Source organism: Notechis scutatus, chromosome 2, assembly GCF_049901735.1.
Source record: "Notechis scutatus isolate UNSWTSFEM ecotype Mainland chromosome 2, rNotScu1.2, whole genome shotgun sequence".
Lineage (NCBI taxonomy): Eukaryota > Metazoa > Chordata > Lepidosauria > Squamata > Elapidae > Notechis > Notechis scutatus.
Genome location: NC_142010.1, coordinates 106,152,795 through 106,166,129, shown reverse-complemented (window position 1 = coordinate 106,166,129; position 13,335 = coordinate 106,152,795). Strand labels below are relative to the sequence as shown.

Here is a 13,335-nt window from a genome sequence, read left to right as displayed (position 1 = left end):
TATCTCTCCACATGTATTTCCACGATACCAATGTAAGCTTTGCCAGTGGTCATCTATGTACTTCAACCGTTCGTTTTCATTTCTTATGCTTTTGCTGTAGCATGTGAATAATTACCTTGTGATGTTTTAATGGTGGAAATTCTGACAAAATCCGTTTCTTATATATGCTACAGAAAGGCGGATCTAAATCAGGGGTGTCAAACTCAAGGCCATGGGCCAGATGCATGATGTGCAGGCCCCACCCCTGCCCAGTTTAGCAAAAGGGGGGAAAGTCCTGATACGTCACAGACCCCGCCGTGATGACACGAGTTTAACACCCCTGATCTAAACCTTCCATATATGTATGTCTTGTGCTGAAGAATGCAACCAAAAAAGTTTAAATAGCCAGAAAATCCTTAGAATCAGCCCTTAATCTGAGGAAAAGAGCCAAAACTAAACTATTATTTTTCCTTCTTCTAGGGAGTGAATGGCCTTAAAACTAATTCAGTACCTCTGAATACCAAACACAGAGAGAGACAAAGTAATAAGACAAGGAAAACAATCTGTGCTCGGTAGCTCCATGTTAATTATTTCAAGGTTAAAGATAAACAAAAATAAATAAAACAGATTATCAATTGTAGAAAAGCTGGTTATACAGTCAAAAGTCAGCCTCTATTAAAGATGCACAAAGACTTTTCCAAAGGTGTCTCAAGAAGATCTATTTATCTGACAATTTAAATGGATGATTATGAGGAGACACAATAGTAATACAGAAGCAGATAACACGAGACTCACCAGCATGTATTCAATGTACATACATCAAGCAACAATTTAAAGTTTTGTAGAATTCATTTTGAAATTGAAAGGATTTCAATAAGGCCTACTTTAAAAGCACTGTGCTAGATTAAAAAAAACCTCATTAATCAGGTTATTCTTAACTGAACAAAAGGTTGTAATATCCATTGATTACAGGATTTAAAATACATCTCATAGCCTTTAAATTACTTATGTAGTTGTGCTTTTCAACCCATTTTTAAATGTATCAGTGTACTCTCAAGATTTTCCCCTCAACAGTCCATCTCCATTTTCAGTTTCAATTTCATCAATGCAGTTGTCAATGCAAAGATTGTACACATCTTAGAACAAAAAAAAATGCAGTACTGTTACCAAGACAGACAATATATCAAATATACTTTAATAAATATTTCAAAATAATTCTTTTCTATATAGTAGGAAAAAAATGTGTATTTAGCTATTAAAAAAACTCTCTTTTTACGACCCTATAATGCCTTAATTTGGGGAAGAGTTGGGGTGAATAGATGGAGCTGAGCATTTACTGGATGGATGCTCTTTATGATGTCACAAAGAGTTCACAGCAGAGTTTCTTTATGCCCTAGAAGAGAAACACTTACTGATACCTAGCATTGAACTATCAACCTTCCAAGTAGGAGGTGAGCATCTTCACCACTAGGCTATCACACCACTCTTGATTTTGTTTATTAAATATTGACAAAATATGAGATTGACAAAAAAGCATAATACTAGAAAATATATGGCTGACCCTGCCCTGGACTTCAGAAATATAAACCAGAACTTGAAGACAGTATCATTTGAAATAAACTCATATTTTTGAAGGACAGTTCTCTATAAAATGCAAATAAAACTGTGGCATAAGAATTTGACTTGAATTTAAAAATGTACATCAGATATGCACAAAAACAATGGGTTTTATTTTGAAAATATTTTGTTTTCTCCCAAATGGACCAATCCAAGCATCCTAGGTCTAGTTTGGCTATTTCCATAACCACCTCCTGTTCTGAAAGACACATGTTCAGAAATGTAAGATTAGAATGTTCAGATCAGCTCATTCCAAAGGAAAAAGTTAATATATTAGGTGAAAGTAGACTATCCAGAGATAAATCATTTAATTTATAGCTATTATGCAAAATAATCCATAAAACACATTTACTGAGAAAATGTTTTCTGTTCTCCACATTTAGAAGGTAATAAATTGCTGAAATAAGGCAAATAGGATTTTTATTTTGTATCAGGAATTTCTAAAAAGCTCATATAAATTTGTAAGATGGTCGACAAGAGGCAAAAGCTTTCTTAATCATAATCCTTTAAAAAGATATGTAGCCCACTTCTTGTTGCTATTTTCATAAGACATTCTATTTGTATTGTACTATATTCTATTCCAAGGGTCCTCAAACTTGGCAACTTTAAGACTTGTGGACTTCAACTCCCAGAATTCCTCAGCCAGCTATGCTGCATGAAGAATTCTGGGAGTTGAAGTAAGTCCACAAGTCTTTTTTTTAAATAAAATTTTATTTGAATTTTCACAAAACAAAAGTAAAATATCTTTTTTTAGTGAACAGCATAGTTCAAGTTTTCACATCTCCATACAGATATAATCTCAATTACATATTCATCTTTCATATTTGATTTCATATCTTACCACTACTTTGTATATTCTCTATTAATTTTTCTCAAATACTCCCCTCAGGCTTATTTTATAGCTTTCCCATTCACTTTTTCATATCTTCATAATATTTATATTTTTAATTAGCAAGCATTCTATTAGTAAACAATACTAGGTTCAATCTTCTACTTTGATAACATATATTTGCCTATTTTCTACTTTGTTTATTGTTTCTAATATATTTATACTATCCCTTGTCACCTTGCAGAATCCTCTCTCTTTACTTTTTCTTCTTCTAACCATTGTCTCTGTGTCTTTTAAATAAACAGTTTCTTTTTATTTTTGTTCGGTTCCCATGTTTCTTTACTTTCTGATTCTGTTTCTTATGATTTCTTTTTCCCTTTATTTTCCCCCTCCTTTTCTCACTCCAATTTTTGTCCCTCTCCCACTTTAAAGCTTCCTTCTGTGGTCCTCTTTTCTGCTTCTTCCTTATATTTTGTTTATTTTTCAAACTGTTCTCTTTTCTAATTACCTCCTCTAATCTCCAATTCTTATTTCCCTTTTTCCCCCCTTTTCACTTCAACCCTCATTGTCCCATTTGTTTGTTAAAGATGGCCTCTTCTTTATTCAGCTCTTCTTCTTCTGGCACTCCTCTTCATACTGTAAAACCGCCAATTCTAAAAATTGTAGAGCATAGCCAAATGATTCCCCTTTCTCTTGCAACTTTTCTTTAATGTTTTTTAATTCCATTTTCAGTTCTAGAAAAAGTTCTGCCATCTTTAAACACTTCTAACCAGTACTTTAAAGCAACCACAGTCTGAAAATTATTTCCCATAGTTAATTTAATTAGTTCATCTAGGAAGCCAATATCCAAAATTTCAAAAGTTGCCAAATAATCCCAGAACAGTTTATTCTTCCTTCTTTCTTTATTTCAAAGTTCAATGCTCCACTTTCACTTTCTGGGGGCTCTATCTTATTGTAGCAAGATTTCACTTACTTTGTATCCTTTAAAGATATTTTAAACATTCACAATTAATTCCTTTTACCACCAGGTGGCACTCTCTGCTATGTCCAAGTTCCACCCTTTTTCTTCCACCTTTTCTTCTCTTTGATGGCTTTTATGTTTCAAAATTCTTTATTTTTTAATACATTCAAGTTCAGCTTTAAGTTTGCCTATTTAGTGTCAAAATTGTTTTAAGCAAATATCTTCTTCAGGCTTCTCTTTCAAAGTTCAAAGCCACTTTCAGCTATCAAATTTCCCTCCTTTTTTTTCCTCTTCTCTGCCGCCACTTTAAAAATCTTTCTTAAAAGTTCTTAATTATTTTAATTCCGGGGTACCTTGTATTTAAATCTTGTTGCTGCTTAGCCCGGTCACTCAAGCTGTCTTCTTCTACACTCCTGCACATTCTTCTCCGATCAGATCTTCCTCTTTAGGGTGGCCATGTTGACCACCACTACAGCTGTCTTTGGAGAGGAGTAAATGCCAAGCCAAGGAGGGGAGATGCAGTTCCCCTCAACCCAGCTGGCAGTCTCCCCCTTCTTCACCACCTCTGGGGGGGGGCTTCGGCCCCAAATCAAGTAGATCGGGCCCTCCGATGGAGAGCATGAACCGAAACTACGGATGATCGCGGATTTCGGTCCATCACCGATGAAGTTTAACCCAAGTCCACAAGTCTTAAAGTTGCCAAGTTTGGAGGTCTCTATTCTATTCAATTGTATTGTCCATAAAATTCAGTGCACAACATACTCTGCTGTTGGCTATGTTACCTTTACAGTCGAAGTACAGCATCTTGAAGAAATATCAATTAACTATAGTAAAATAATTGATTTTATTTCCAATAAAGAATCTAGAAACTTAGGCTATACTCCCAAAAAAATATGCCACTAAAACTAAAGAGGTACTTATGCTAGTTAAACATTGCTTCTGTTAAAAATGAGGTCATTCAATGGAAGGAAATTATCATAAAATTCTAATAAGCCAAAATGATCCAAGGCTGATTACCTATTTTTATCATGCAGTCAATATTACAGAAAAGTATTCAAGTTGGGTTAAAAAAAATCCCCCACATTTACAAAATGTAAAAGCTCCCTCTCACATTTTTAATAGTTACAGTTCCCAAGATCCTGTTTTGGCCATATTCAGACACATTCCACATGAGTGACACCAACATTATATTCTGGATAATTCATTACCAACTTAGAGAACTGAAAGTGAGAAGTAAGAAAGGTATATAAAAGCAATCATAGACAAAGTTAAATTTCACAGCTGGTAACATATGTTTTTCAGAAATTATTGCACAGTATTAAGAAACTGCTTCCAACAAGAATAGAAAGTAATTCCTAGATGCGTATCAATTTCAGGAATGTTTCTCTTCTTTCTGTACTCTTAAACACAGAAAGTAATGGGAAGAACATCCATTTGTTTATCAACACATCAGATGTTTAACTTATTGTGGGACAGTAACTCTTAAAACATTACTTCTACTAAGCAAATATAATAGAAAAGGGGGAAGGCAGTGTGACATGGGTTAACTGACGAGTTCTTGTGCTGAAGCAGATTATCAGCATTTGATTGGGAACAGGTTTGGAATGGTTAAATGATAAAGCAGAAAACTGACTCCACACCCATATTCCAGTGCAGCGGCAATCAAATATATTTTATTCTGACAAAAGTAGCACTGTGGTGGGGATTACAAAGTCTGGCTCTTTTGGACAGGTATGCAACATCACAATATTGTATATGTAGAAAAGGAGTACGGTTTCATCAAACATTGCAACACTGTTTTTTGTCAATCTGACACTCCTTGTTTCCCCCATGGATGGCTGCTATGCAGATAAGAATTTTCAAAGGCATAAAATTAAAGAAAAACATCATTATTGATGCTACTTCTACAATACTTCTGTTATTGAAAGCAAATTAAAACATTGTTTACAAGAATATAGCAATAGCACTTAGACTTATCTACCGCTTCACAGTGCTTTATCTGCACCAAGGAAAAAGATAACTTTAAAAAATCCATCTATTTCATCTCCATTTTAACATAGTTTATTTCCCATGACAGAAGTTGTCCATAATCAGATACGACATTGTCTGTAAAAGTAACAAGGTTTTAAATCATGATTTAACTTTTCACAAATGACAAAATTGCCAGTTTTTGTTCAATAAAAAATCAGAACATGGTTAGCCTAATCATGGAGCAAATGACAACTGCACTATTTTTGACCAGTAGCAATTTGCAAAATATGTAGAAGCCAGTGAAGTAATTGCTTTATGCAGTAAATATGATTATATCTGTGCATCTTGACACTTTCTGTATTTTCACTTTCAAAAATTAAAATAGCTTGTTTACATTTTTGACTTCTACAAAATATTATTTCAAACATCCACAAAACTGCCTCCCAAGAACTGGGAAACTGGCAGATTAGATCTGTATTCAGCAGTTTCGTAAGCCATAAATTTTATATAGAACAATTACTGTTGCCAAGGTAAAGAACAATTAATACTGTTCAAACATTTGCTGTAAATATCGCTTGCTTTAACTGTTTTGAAGTTTTTAAAATACACATATATTTCTAATAATGCATTTGTGTATAAATCTAATATTCTATCCACTAATAGCATGGGCACAACTTCTGAATGAATATCCTGGATACTTTTTTTGCATCATCAGAAATTTATCTATTAGAAGTTCCTTCCACTTTTCCTTCAGTTCAATGACTAACACTTTCTCTTTCAATTTTCCCCATTATCAACAATTCTGGAAAGCTGGTTAAAATACAAAGACTGACCCAAAACCACACAATGAGCTTCCAATGCTTAGGTTTGGATTTAACCTGAGTTTTCTTGGCCTAGTCCAGCGTTCTAGCTATTTTACCATATTGATTCATTCTTCTCTGCCCCAATGGATCAGAATTCAACTGGACTAGTACAATTAACTCTGTGTTTCCTGGCACTAGTTCTAATTTACCAAGTGCTTCCTGAAGTTAGAATGGCCTCTTCCTTATTCCTATTCTGAAAATTAGTAAAAACAGTCTGGAAAATGGAATCATGGCAACTGAACTTATTTTTTATTGGTCTGAGACTTTTTCACTACTCATCCAAGCAGCTTTCTTAGTCTGAACAAGTTGGTTCAGCAGAGAGTCGTGAGTTAAGAAACTGCTCGGATGAGTAGCAAAACATCTCAAACGAACAAAAAATAAGTCCATTATTTAATTTTCCAGACAATTTTACATGGATGACTCAGAATCTTCACTGACATACAGAAAGAAAAACTAGTGTTTCTCCAAGGAACATTTAAAGAAGGACAATAAGACTGGTAGTAAATATGAACCTGCCACAGGTTCTATTTGTTTGTGATAAAATCATTTTCATTTGGGAATTTATTTTCTTGTAAGCTACTTAAGAGTCATTTGATAAGGTAGCATGCAAATATGATAAATAAGGAAATTAAAATTATAGGAATATGCGAAGAATCTTGTTGAGGTAATTCCCGTTAGGAGAATGAGCGCATACAGGGAGACGTATTGAGAGTAGTGTTTGAATAATACACACACAGAACACAGATACACTGTACAGTAAATGTAGGTTTTCTACTTTCAATAAAGTTTTAAGCAAAGTTCAAAATAAGCAGTCCAAAGTCATTCACAGGTAAGATCAGTCAGTTTTCAGTCCAGGGATAATCCAATAACAAAGTCCAGTGTCAAAAACAGTTCAGTATCAGACTTACATCAAATCCAAGAATATCAGTCAATTAGGAGGAACGGCAATAATCTCCAACAGAAAGAAAACAGAGACTCACTGAGACTTCTTCTGAGATGAAGACTAAGACAACCCAGGTTTCTGGCTCTATCTTATGGCCATTTGAGAAACCACACCCAATTACACTTTTAGGATTTTCTTAAAGAGGCAGTATTAAAATGTCTATCCTGGTTTATATATTTCTAACCCAAATAGCTGTTAGGTGACTTACATTCCTAACAAATCTGATGGATAGTTGCTTACATTTCCTTGCTTGCCTGGGAGGGAATATGTGATTGGGTTTGGGTGATGGTTAATTCTTCTGAGGGAGAAAGTGCTTTCTGTCAGGTTTACAGAGGTGGTGATCTGACTTTTACTCCAGAAATCATCTGCTTTTGTCCAGTTTCCAAGCTACTCTGTTTAAGAAAGACTGTGGAGAAAGTAATTGCATTATGACTTCAACAGGCTCAGAATGAAATAATGAGGAGAGAGATCCAGTCTACCTCTCTTACTTTGTGGGGTGCTACAGAGTTCAATCTTTCTCCCCTCCTGTTTAATATCTATCTGAGGCTGCTAGATGAAGTCATTTGACAGTTTGGTTTGACTATCACCAATATGATAATGATACCTAGCTTTACATCACCCCAGGCCATAGATGCCCTGTCCCAGTGCATAGAGCAGGGGTGTCAAGGCCTGTGAGCTGGATCCAGCCCGTGGGGTGCTTAGATCTGGCCCGTGGGGCCAGCCTGGAAATAGCAAAGATCCCACTCGTGGTGCCTCCCCATGCCCCATTTTAGGCAGCAAAGTGCTGCAGGAGACTGTTCAGGCCAAAAATCATCAGCTTTCATCCAGTTTCCAAGCTACTCTGTTTAAGGAAGACTGTGGAGAAAGTAATTGCATTATGACTTCAACAGGCTTCAACAGTGTGAGGGATGAGCACAGCCCCCCAGCACCCTATTGTGCAGGAGGTGTTTGTTCCATCTCTCCCCCCTCCTCCCCCAGCCCGCAGAGAAGATCTACAGTGCTGACCCGGCCCTCAAAGAATTACAGTTTGACACCCCTGGTATAGACGCTTTGGGGATCTGGATGGGAACCTACAGGTATTAGCCCAAGACAAAAGAGACTGAAAGGCTTTGGCTGTTTGGACCTTCTGGTATCTGGAACTTTCCATTATTGGTCTTGGATAGGATAGCACTGCCTCCGACGGGCCTGTTTTGTAGTCTGGGAATTCTCTTGGCTCATGCATCCTGCTCATAGGGATGGCTACGAGGTCATCTGTGTACAACTTCAGGTTGTGTGCCATCTGCATATATTCCTAGACTGGGAGACCCTGATCACTGTCACTCATGCCCTCGTGACCTCTGCAGTGTGTTTTACATATGGTTGTTCTTGAAAAGCAATCAGAAACTTCAACTTCACTTCAGAATAGGGCAGCATGGGTAGTAAATAGAGCCTGTTACGCTGCACACATAACACTACTACTCCAATGACTTGCACTAGTTGCCAGTGTGCTTCTGGGTGCATCTCAGAGTGCTGGTTTATGTTTTAGGACTGGATTACTTGAAGGACCATCTCTCCACAGTTATTTCTTCTTGGTTGTGTTAGTGATTTCTTAGCTGCCTGTATTTTTAATTTTTACAATATTTATTTTTTATTAACCTATTTTAATTCTGGATATTCAGTCACTCATTGATATGGACAGCCATATAAATTGTATAAATAAATCTGAAGATGAACAAGAAAAAGCAGTACCATCTTAAGATTGTCACTCTCTTAATACAAGCAGGTACTTTAAGAAAGGTCATCATAATTAGCTTCTCTAAGAAAGATATAGCCACTAAAAACAAGATTGTATCAATAATATGTTTACTTTTGTTCAATTGTAACATTTTATTTTCCCTTTCTTTGTTACTGATGCATTTTCTCCACAGCTCAGGGTCATCAATAAATATGGTCTCACAGTCAAACATACTTTGTTCTGTTTATGTTATCCTAACTTGATAGCCATCAAGACAAGTATTTAGAGAAGAGAAAAAAAAACATCATGTTTTGGGTAAAGCAAGGATCATAGGACTTAAGCAAATTAAATATCTCTTACTATATATTCAGAAGAATAGTAGAATGAGTAAGGACAAATTAACAAAAACATTGTTTTCCACTGAAGGAGAAAACAGAATTGCTTCAAGAACATTCATCAGCTGATGAATGGCATCTCTTTTTGGAACAAGTAGGTAGGACACAAATTCTCAACTTAACTTCCCAGAGGATAGATGTCAAAGACATCATCTAAAAAAACTCATATTTAATTCAGAAAACAAAGAGAAAAAATTAGTAAAGAAAAAGACAATCCTCATATGCTTAGGAGGAGCTGTCAATCTCTTGATGAGGGCCAAGGTCCCATCCTGCTGTTGTTCAGTTTAGTTTTCTTTTATGATATTGAAATAAAATCTCCCATTATATTCAGGAAACAGATACTTGCATAAAGACAATTTATGTTTTCTCCTGAGCCTCGTGGAGAGCATTTGTAGTTTAAAATTAACAGAACAAGAAATCTAAGATTACCCTGTTGAAATCCAATGGCAAAAGCAGGATTTAGCAGGGAGCCAGTATTTGATAAGATACCTTCAAACCAAGAAACATTGCTGGCTAATGCAAGAAGGAATAATTACTGTACTAATAAAGTAGACATAAGCGTTAAAATCTAGAAGATCCTCAAACTTGACTTTTAGTTTTTAAGTTCTACTGGGAAAAAAAGAGTAGAATGAGGAAACAAATGTCTGTTGTCTGGATTAACTTCCCAGTTTCATTGGCCAACCAATTCAGTTAGTCTCTAGTAAGTAGCCCAGATTTTAACTCAATGTAAAAAATATGTACTGATGAACTGTCAAGAGGACTGAAAAAAATATAATTTCTTCATATTTTTCTAAATAAGCTTACCACATTAGAGTTACCTTGTTAGGTAGCTCTTGAGTAGTAGCAATAGCAAAGCAAAAAATAATACCTGAGAAACTCTGATTTAATGGATTCATTATGTAAATGAGCCATCCCAATAGCATTAAGTGTTAGCATAGAACCATCTAGAGAGGGTTTCTTGAACAGATGTAAAATTCCAGATGGAAATTTATATTTGATAAGGAGGGATTTGAAGTTAGAACTGTGCAGATATATAAGTCTAATTATTTATACAGTAGGCTAATTCAATAAAGCTTGTTTGCTAACTTATATTAGAAATTAATTGTCTCTAGTTTTGTTCTCGTCACTGTTATGGCTCCTTTAAGGTAAAAGAAGGAAAAGCACACTGGGAGGTCTAAATGATTCTGGTAAGACAACTAATATAGCAATCTGCCAAAAGCAGCATTTCTGCTAGACTAGCCTCCTCCTCCTAATTGCCAAATTCTTACATGCTTCTGGCAGCAATACAGAGAAGGTCTCTGGTGGAAAAGAAAAGGTGTCATTTGTTGCTGTAGTTAAAGCACTCGTCCTCCTAGGAAACATGACCTCATTAATTCTGGGATCACTTGTTGAAGCTCTTACCTTATTCAATATTTAAACAGAACATGTTTAACGTAACATATTTAAGTCCTGCTCCATTGTTCTGAGAATCTGAAAGTACCAGGTAACAAGGCTGTTGTGACCCCGTGGGCCACAACTAAGTTTTCTCACAGAGCCAATAGATTTTATCCAAGATACTGGACTTGAAGTGAAGGTACCATTTATTCAATTCTTACATTATTATATGGATAAAAAGGAATTGGAAAGGTTCAAACACTTGGAAAATCAATCATGGGAATTATGGGAAAAATAATCAAAAACATTTGGAGAGCACCTTGTTGAATAAAATTGTCTTACTACAGTACTTTATACTTACTACTTTATGTCATACTGTAGTTTGTCAAACTACAGTTTGACAAACTATTCAAACTGTTACAAATCTGTGGGGTGTGTTACTTCAATTTTGATAATTAAATCAAAGATGTGGCCCGCTAGCTATTTATGGGAACCAAAGCAACCTTCACTTCCGATGACACTATAGACTTTATAATCCTATTTTAATAACTAAGGGTCTAAGCAGAAATAGCTGCAGAATGTATCCAATAGTTCTCCATGAAACACATAAAGCTATCAAAAACTATCAGCCACAATTATATGGTAAGAAAAAGGGAAGAACAAGACAGTTGAAAATATACATTTTTATATTAGATTTTAATAAACAATGGAAAAGACTTACCGAGTCCAGAAAGCAGAGATACTCCCCCGAACTCTGATCAATAGCATAATTTTTAGCAAAGCCAACTGTTGATAAAATAAAGTCAATGCAGTATATGAAAATCAATGCAATTTATATTTTATACTTGAAATTATGTAATATTAAACTTAAAAGCCCAAATACCTATACAAATTAGCATTCTTTCCAAAACAGATCTGAAGAATGAAGATCTCATTGTTTTCTTTCCCTTTCTATGTTTTGAAAGTAAAGATCCATTTGGAGTAAAGATCCAAACTTCAGACACAAGAGGTAAAAAAATATTTAATATTTCATTTCCAAACAATGGGCAAATCCAACTATTTCAAAGCAGTTTACTGTATATAATTGATGTAATAGACATGCTTTGCATCAATGCACCCTTGTGTAAGTATGTAATTGGTATTTTATACTAATTCCATGAATTTATGTATGCAAATAATGTTAATTGCACAAATTCAGATTGAATGGGCACCCGTACCATTCAAATTTCATTTAATCAAGGTTTTACCTTGCTCAGTACCATGGAAAACCATCAATTCACAATTTATTTATGTAGGGTGCTGTATTATTATCCAAAGTTTTTGCCAATCAGAAGGTCAGAATAACAGAGTTGGAAGGGACCTTGAAAGTCTTGTAATCCAAGTCACTGCTCAAGCAGAAGACTATAATTTTTAAAAAAATAGGATTTTTTTTATGTTTTAACTCATACATTGCTCAACTAACTCATATTATTGGATAGTAAAAATGCACAGGACCAATGAAAAATAATTATTCAATTACTACAACGTAATCAACTAAAATAATTATAATGCAAAAATGAATGTTTTTTTTTAAAAAAATGAAAATAAACATTGAAATGAAAATAAACAAATAAGACAGAGAGTGTTGATGTGTTTGAGCCAAAGGAAAAAAAAACCTGTTCATGTGAAATAATTATTAGGTGATTTAAGAATTATTTGGGGCAAAGGAGGAATAACCTGTTGAAGTGCAGATTATTATAGAATAATATATTAAATTGTAGAAACAGATATTTAAGGAACTAAAACAGCTTAGCCATCAGCTGTTTACAACAACCTTTTATGATATCAAGGCAACTATGATTCCAGATATTTCATTCTGTACAAAAACTTTAAAAGGGGACTATGAATCTTGCCTTTGGCATGAGCAAGGAATGCATTGTGATACTGCTCTACTGAGGAGAGTCAAATGTCTGTGCCAGGCCTTGGCGATTTTGTAAGGCCTGCTCCATTACTGAAAAGAACACGTTGCCATGGCCACAGGAGTAAAAACCTAAGACCCCATGAGATATTAACATTCCTCACTCTTGGAAAGAAGTAGTTTTGTGGTAGTTTCTTTAAAAGCACTGACCCTCTCTTTTGTGGGGAGTTTTCCCTTTTGTTTTTCTTGTTCCTTTTCCATGACAGAAAAGAACCAGAAATGAATCTTAATCCAGTGTAAACACGGGATGTGAAGACTGTCACATTGTTTCATCCCTGGGGGCTGGAGAGGGCCTTTTTTCAAAGGAAATACCCTCTACACATGCTAACTACTCATAACTACAACAAAGTAAATCACTAAAGATATAGGGATCAACAACATATCCAGCTAAACAGGTTCTTCAAATGTACATATTCTGCATTAAAAAGGATTTATACCCAGCAATTCCTTTTCTTTTACACCTTTCCTCAACATACATAGCAAAAGCTGAGAAAATACAGAGTAATGTAAATAGAAAAAAACATTTTAAAGAAAAAAAATCTACATTTACTTTTGCAAAATAGAAAAAAAAAAAACATTTTTCTATTTTGCAGAAATAAATGTAGAATTTTTTTAAAAAAATTCTTCCAATGTGACAAAAGTTTAGAGATTTAAAAATTAATTTCTAATTAATATTTAACTAGTTAACCCTAATAACACAGAAATCACAAAACAAATACTTTTTTCTGAAAA

The 13,335-nt window shown here is 34.8% G+C and overlaps 1 protein-coding gene across 6 annotated transcripts in view; it reads right to left on the bottom strand.

The window, feature by feature from the left end:
* QTGAL (queuosine-tRNA galactosyltransferase) overlaps nucleotides 1-13,335 on the bottom strand; it is a 147,796-nt gene that overhangs the window by 127,772 nt on the left and 6,689 nt on the right. For all 6 annotated transcript variants that reach the window (XM_087955686.1, XM_087955687.1, XM_087955689.1 and 3 more), the window contains one exon: nucleotides 11,368-11,432. In XM_087955686.1, the coding sequence (XP_087811812.1) occupies nucleotides 11,368-11,432 (65 nt within the window). The remainder of the gene's footprint in view (nucleotides 1-11,367; nucleotides 11,433-13,335) is intronic.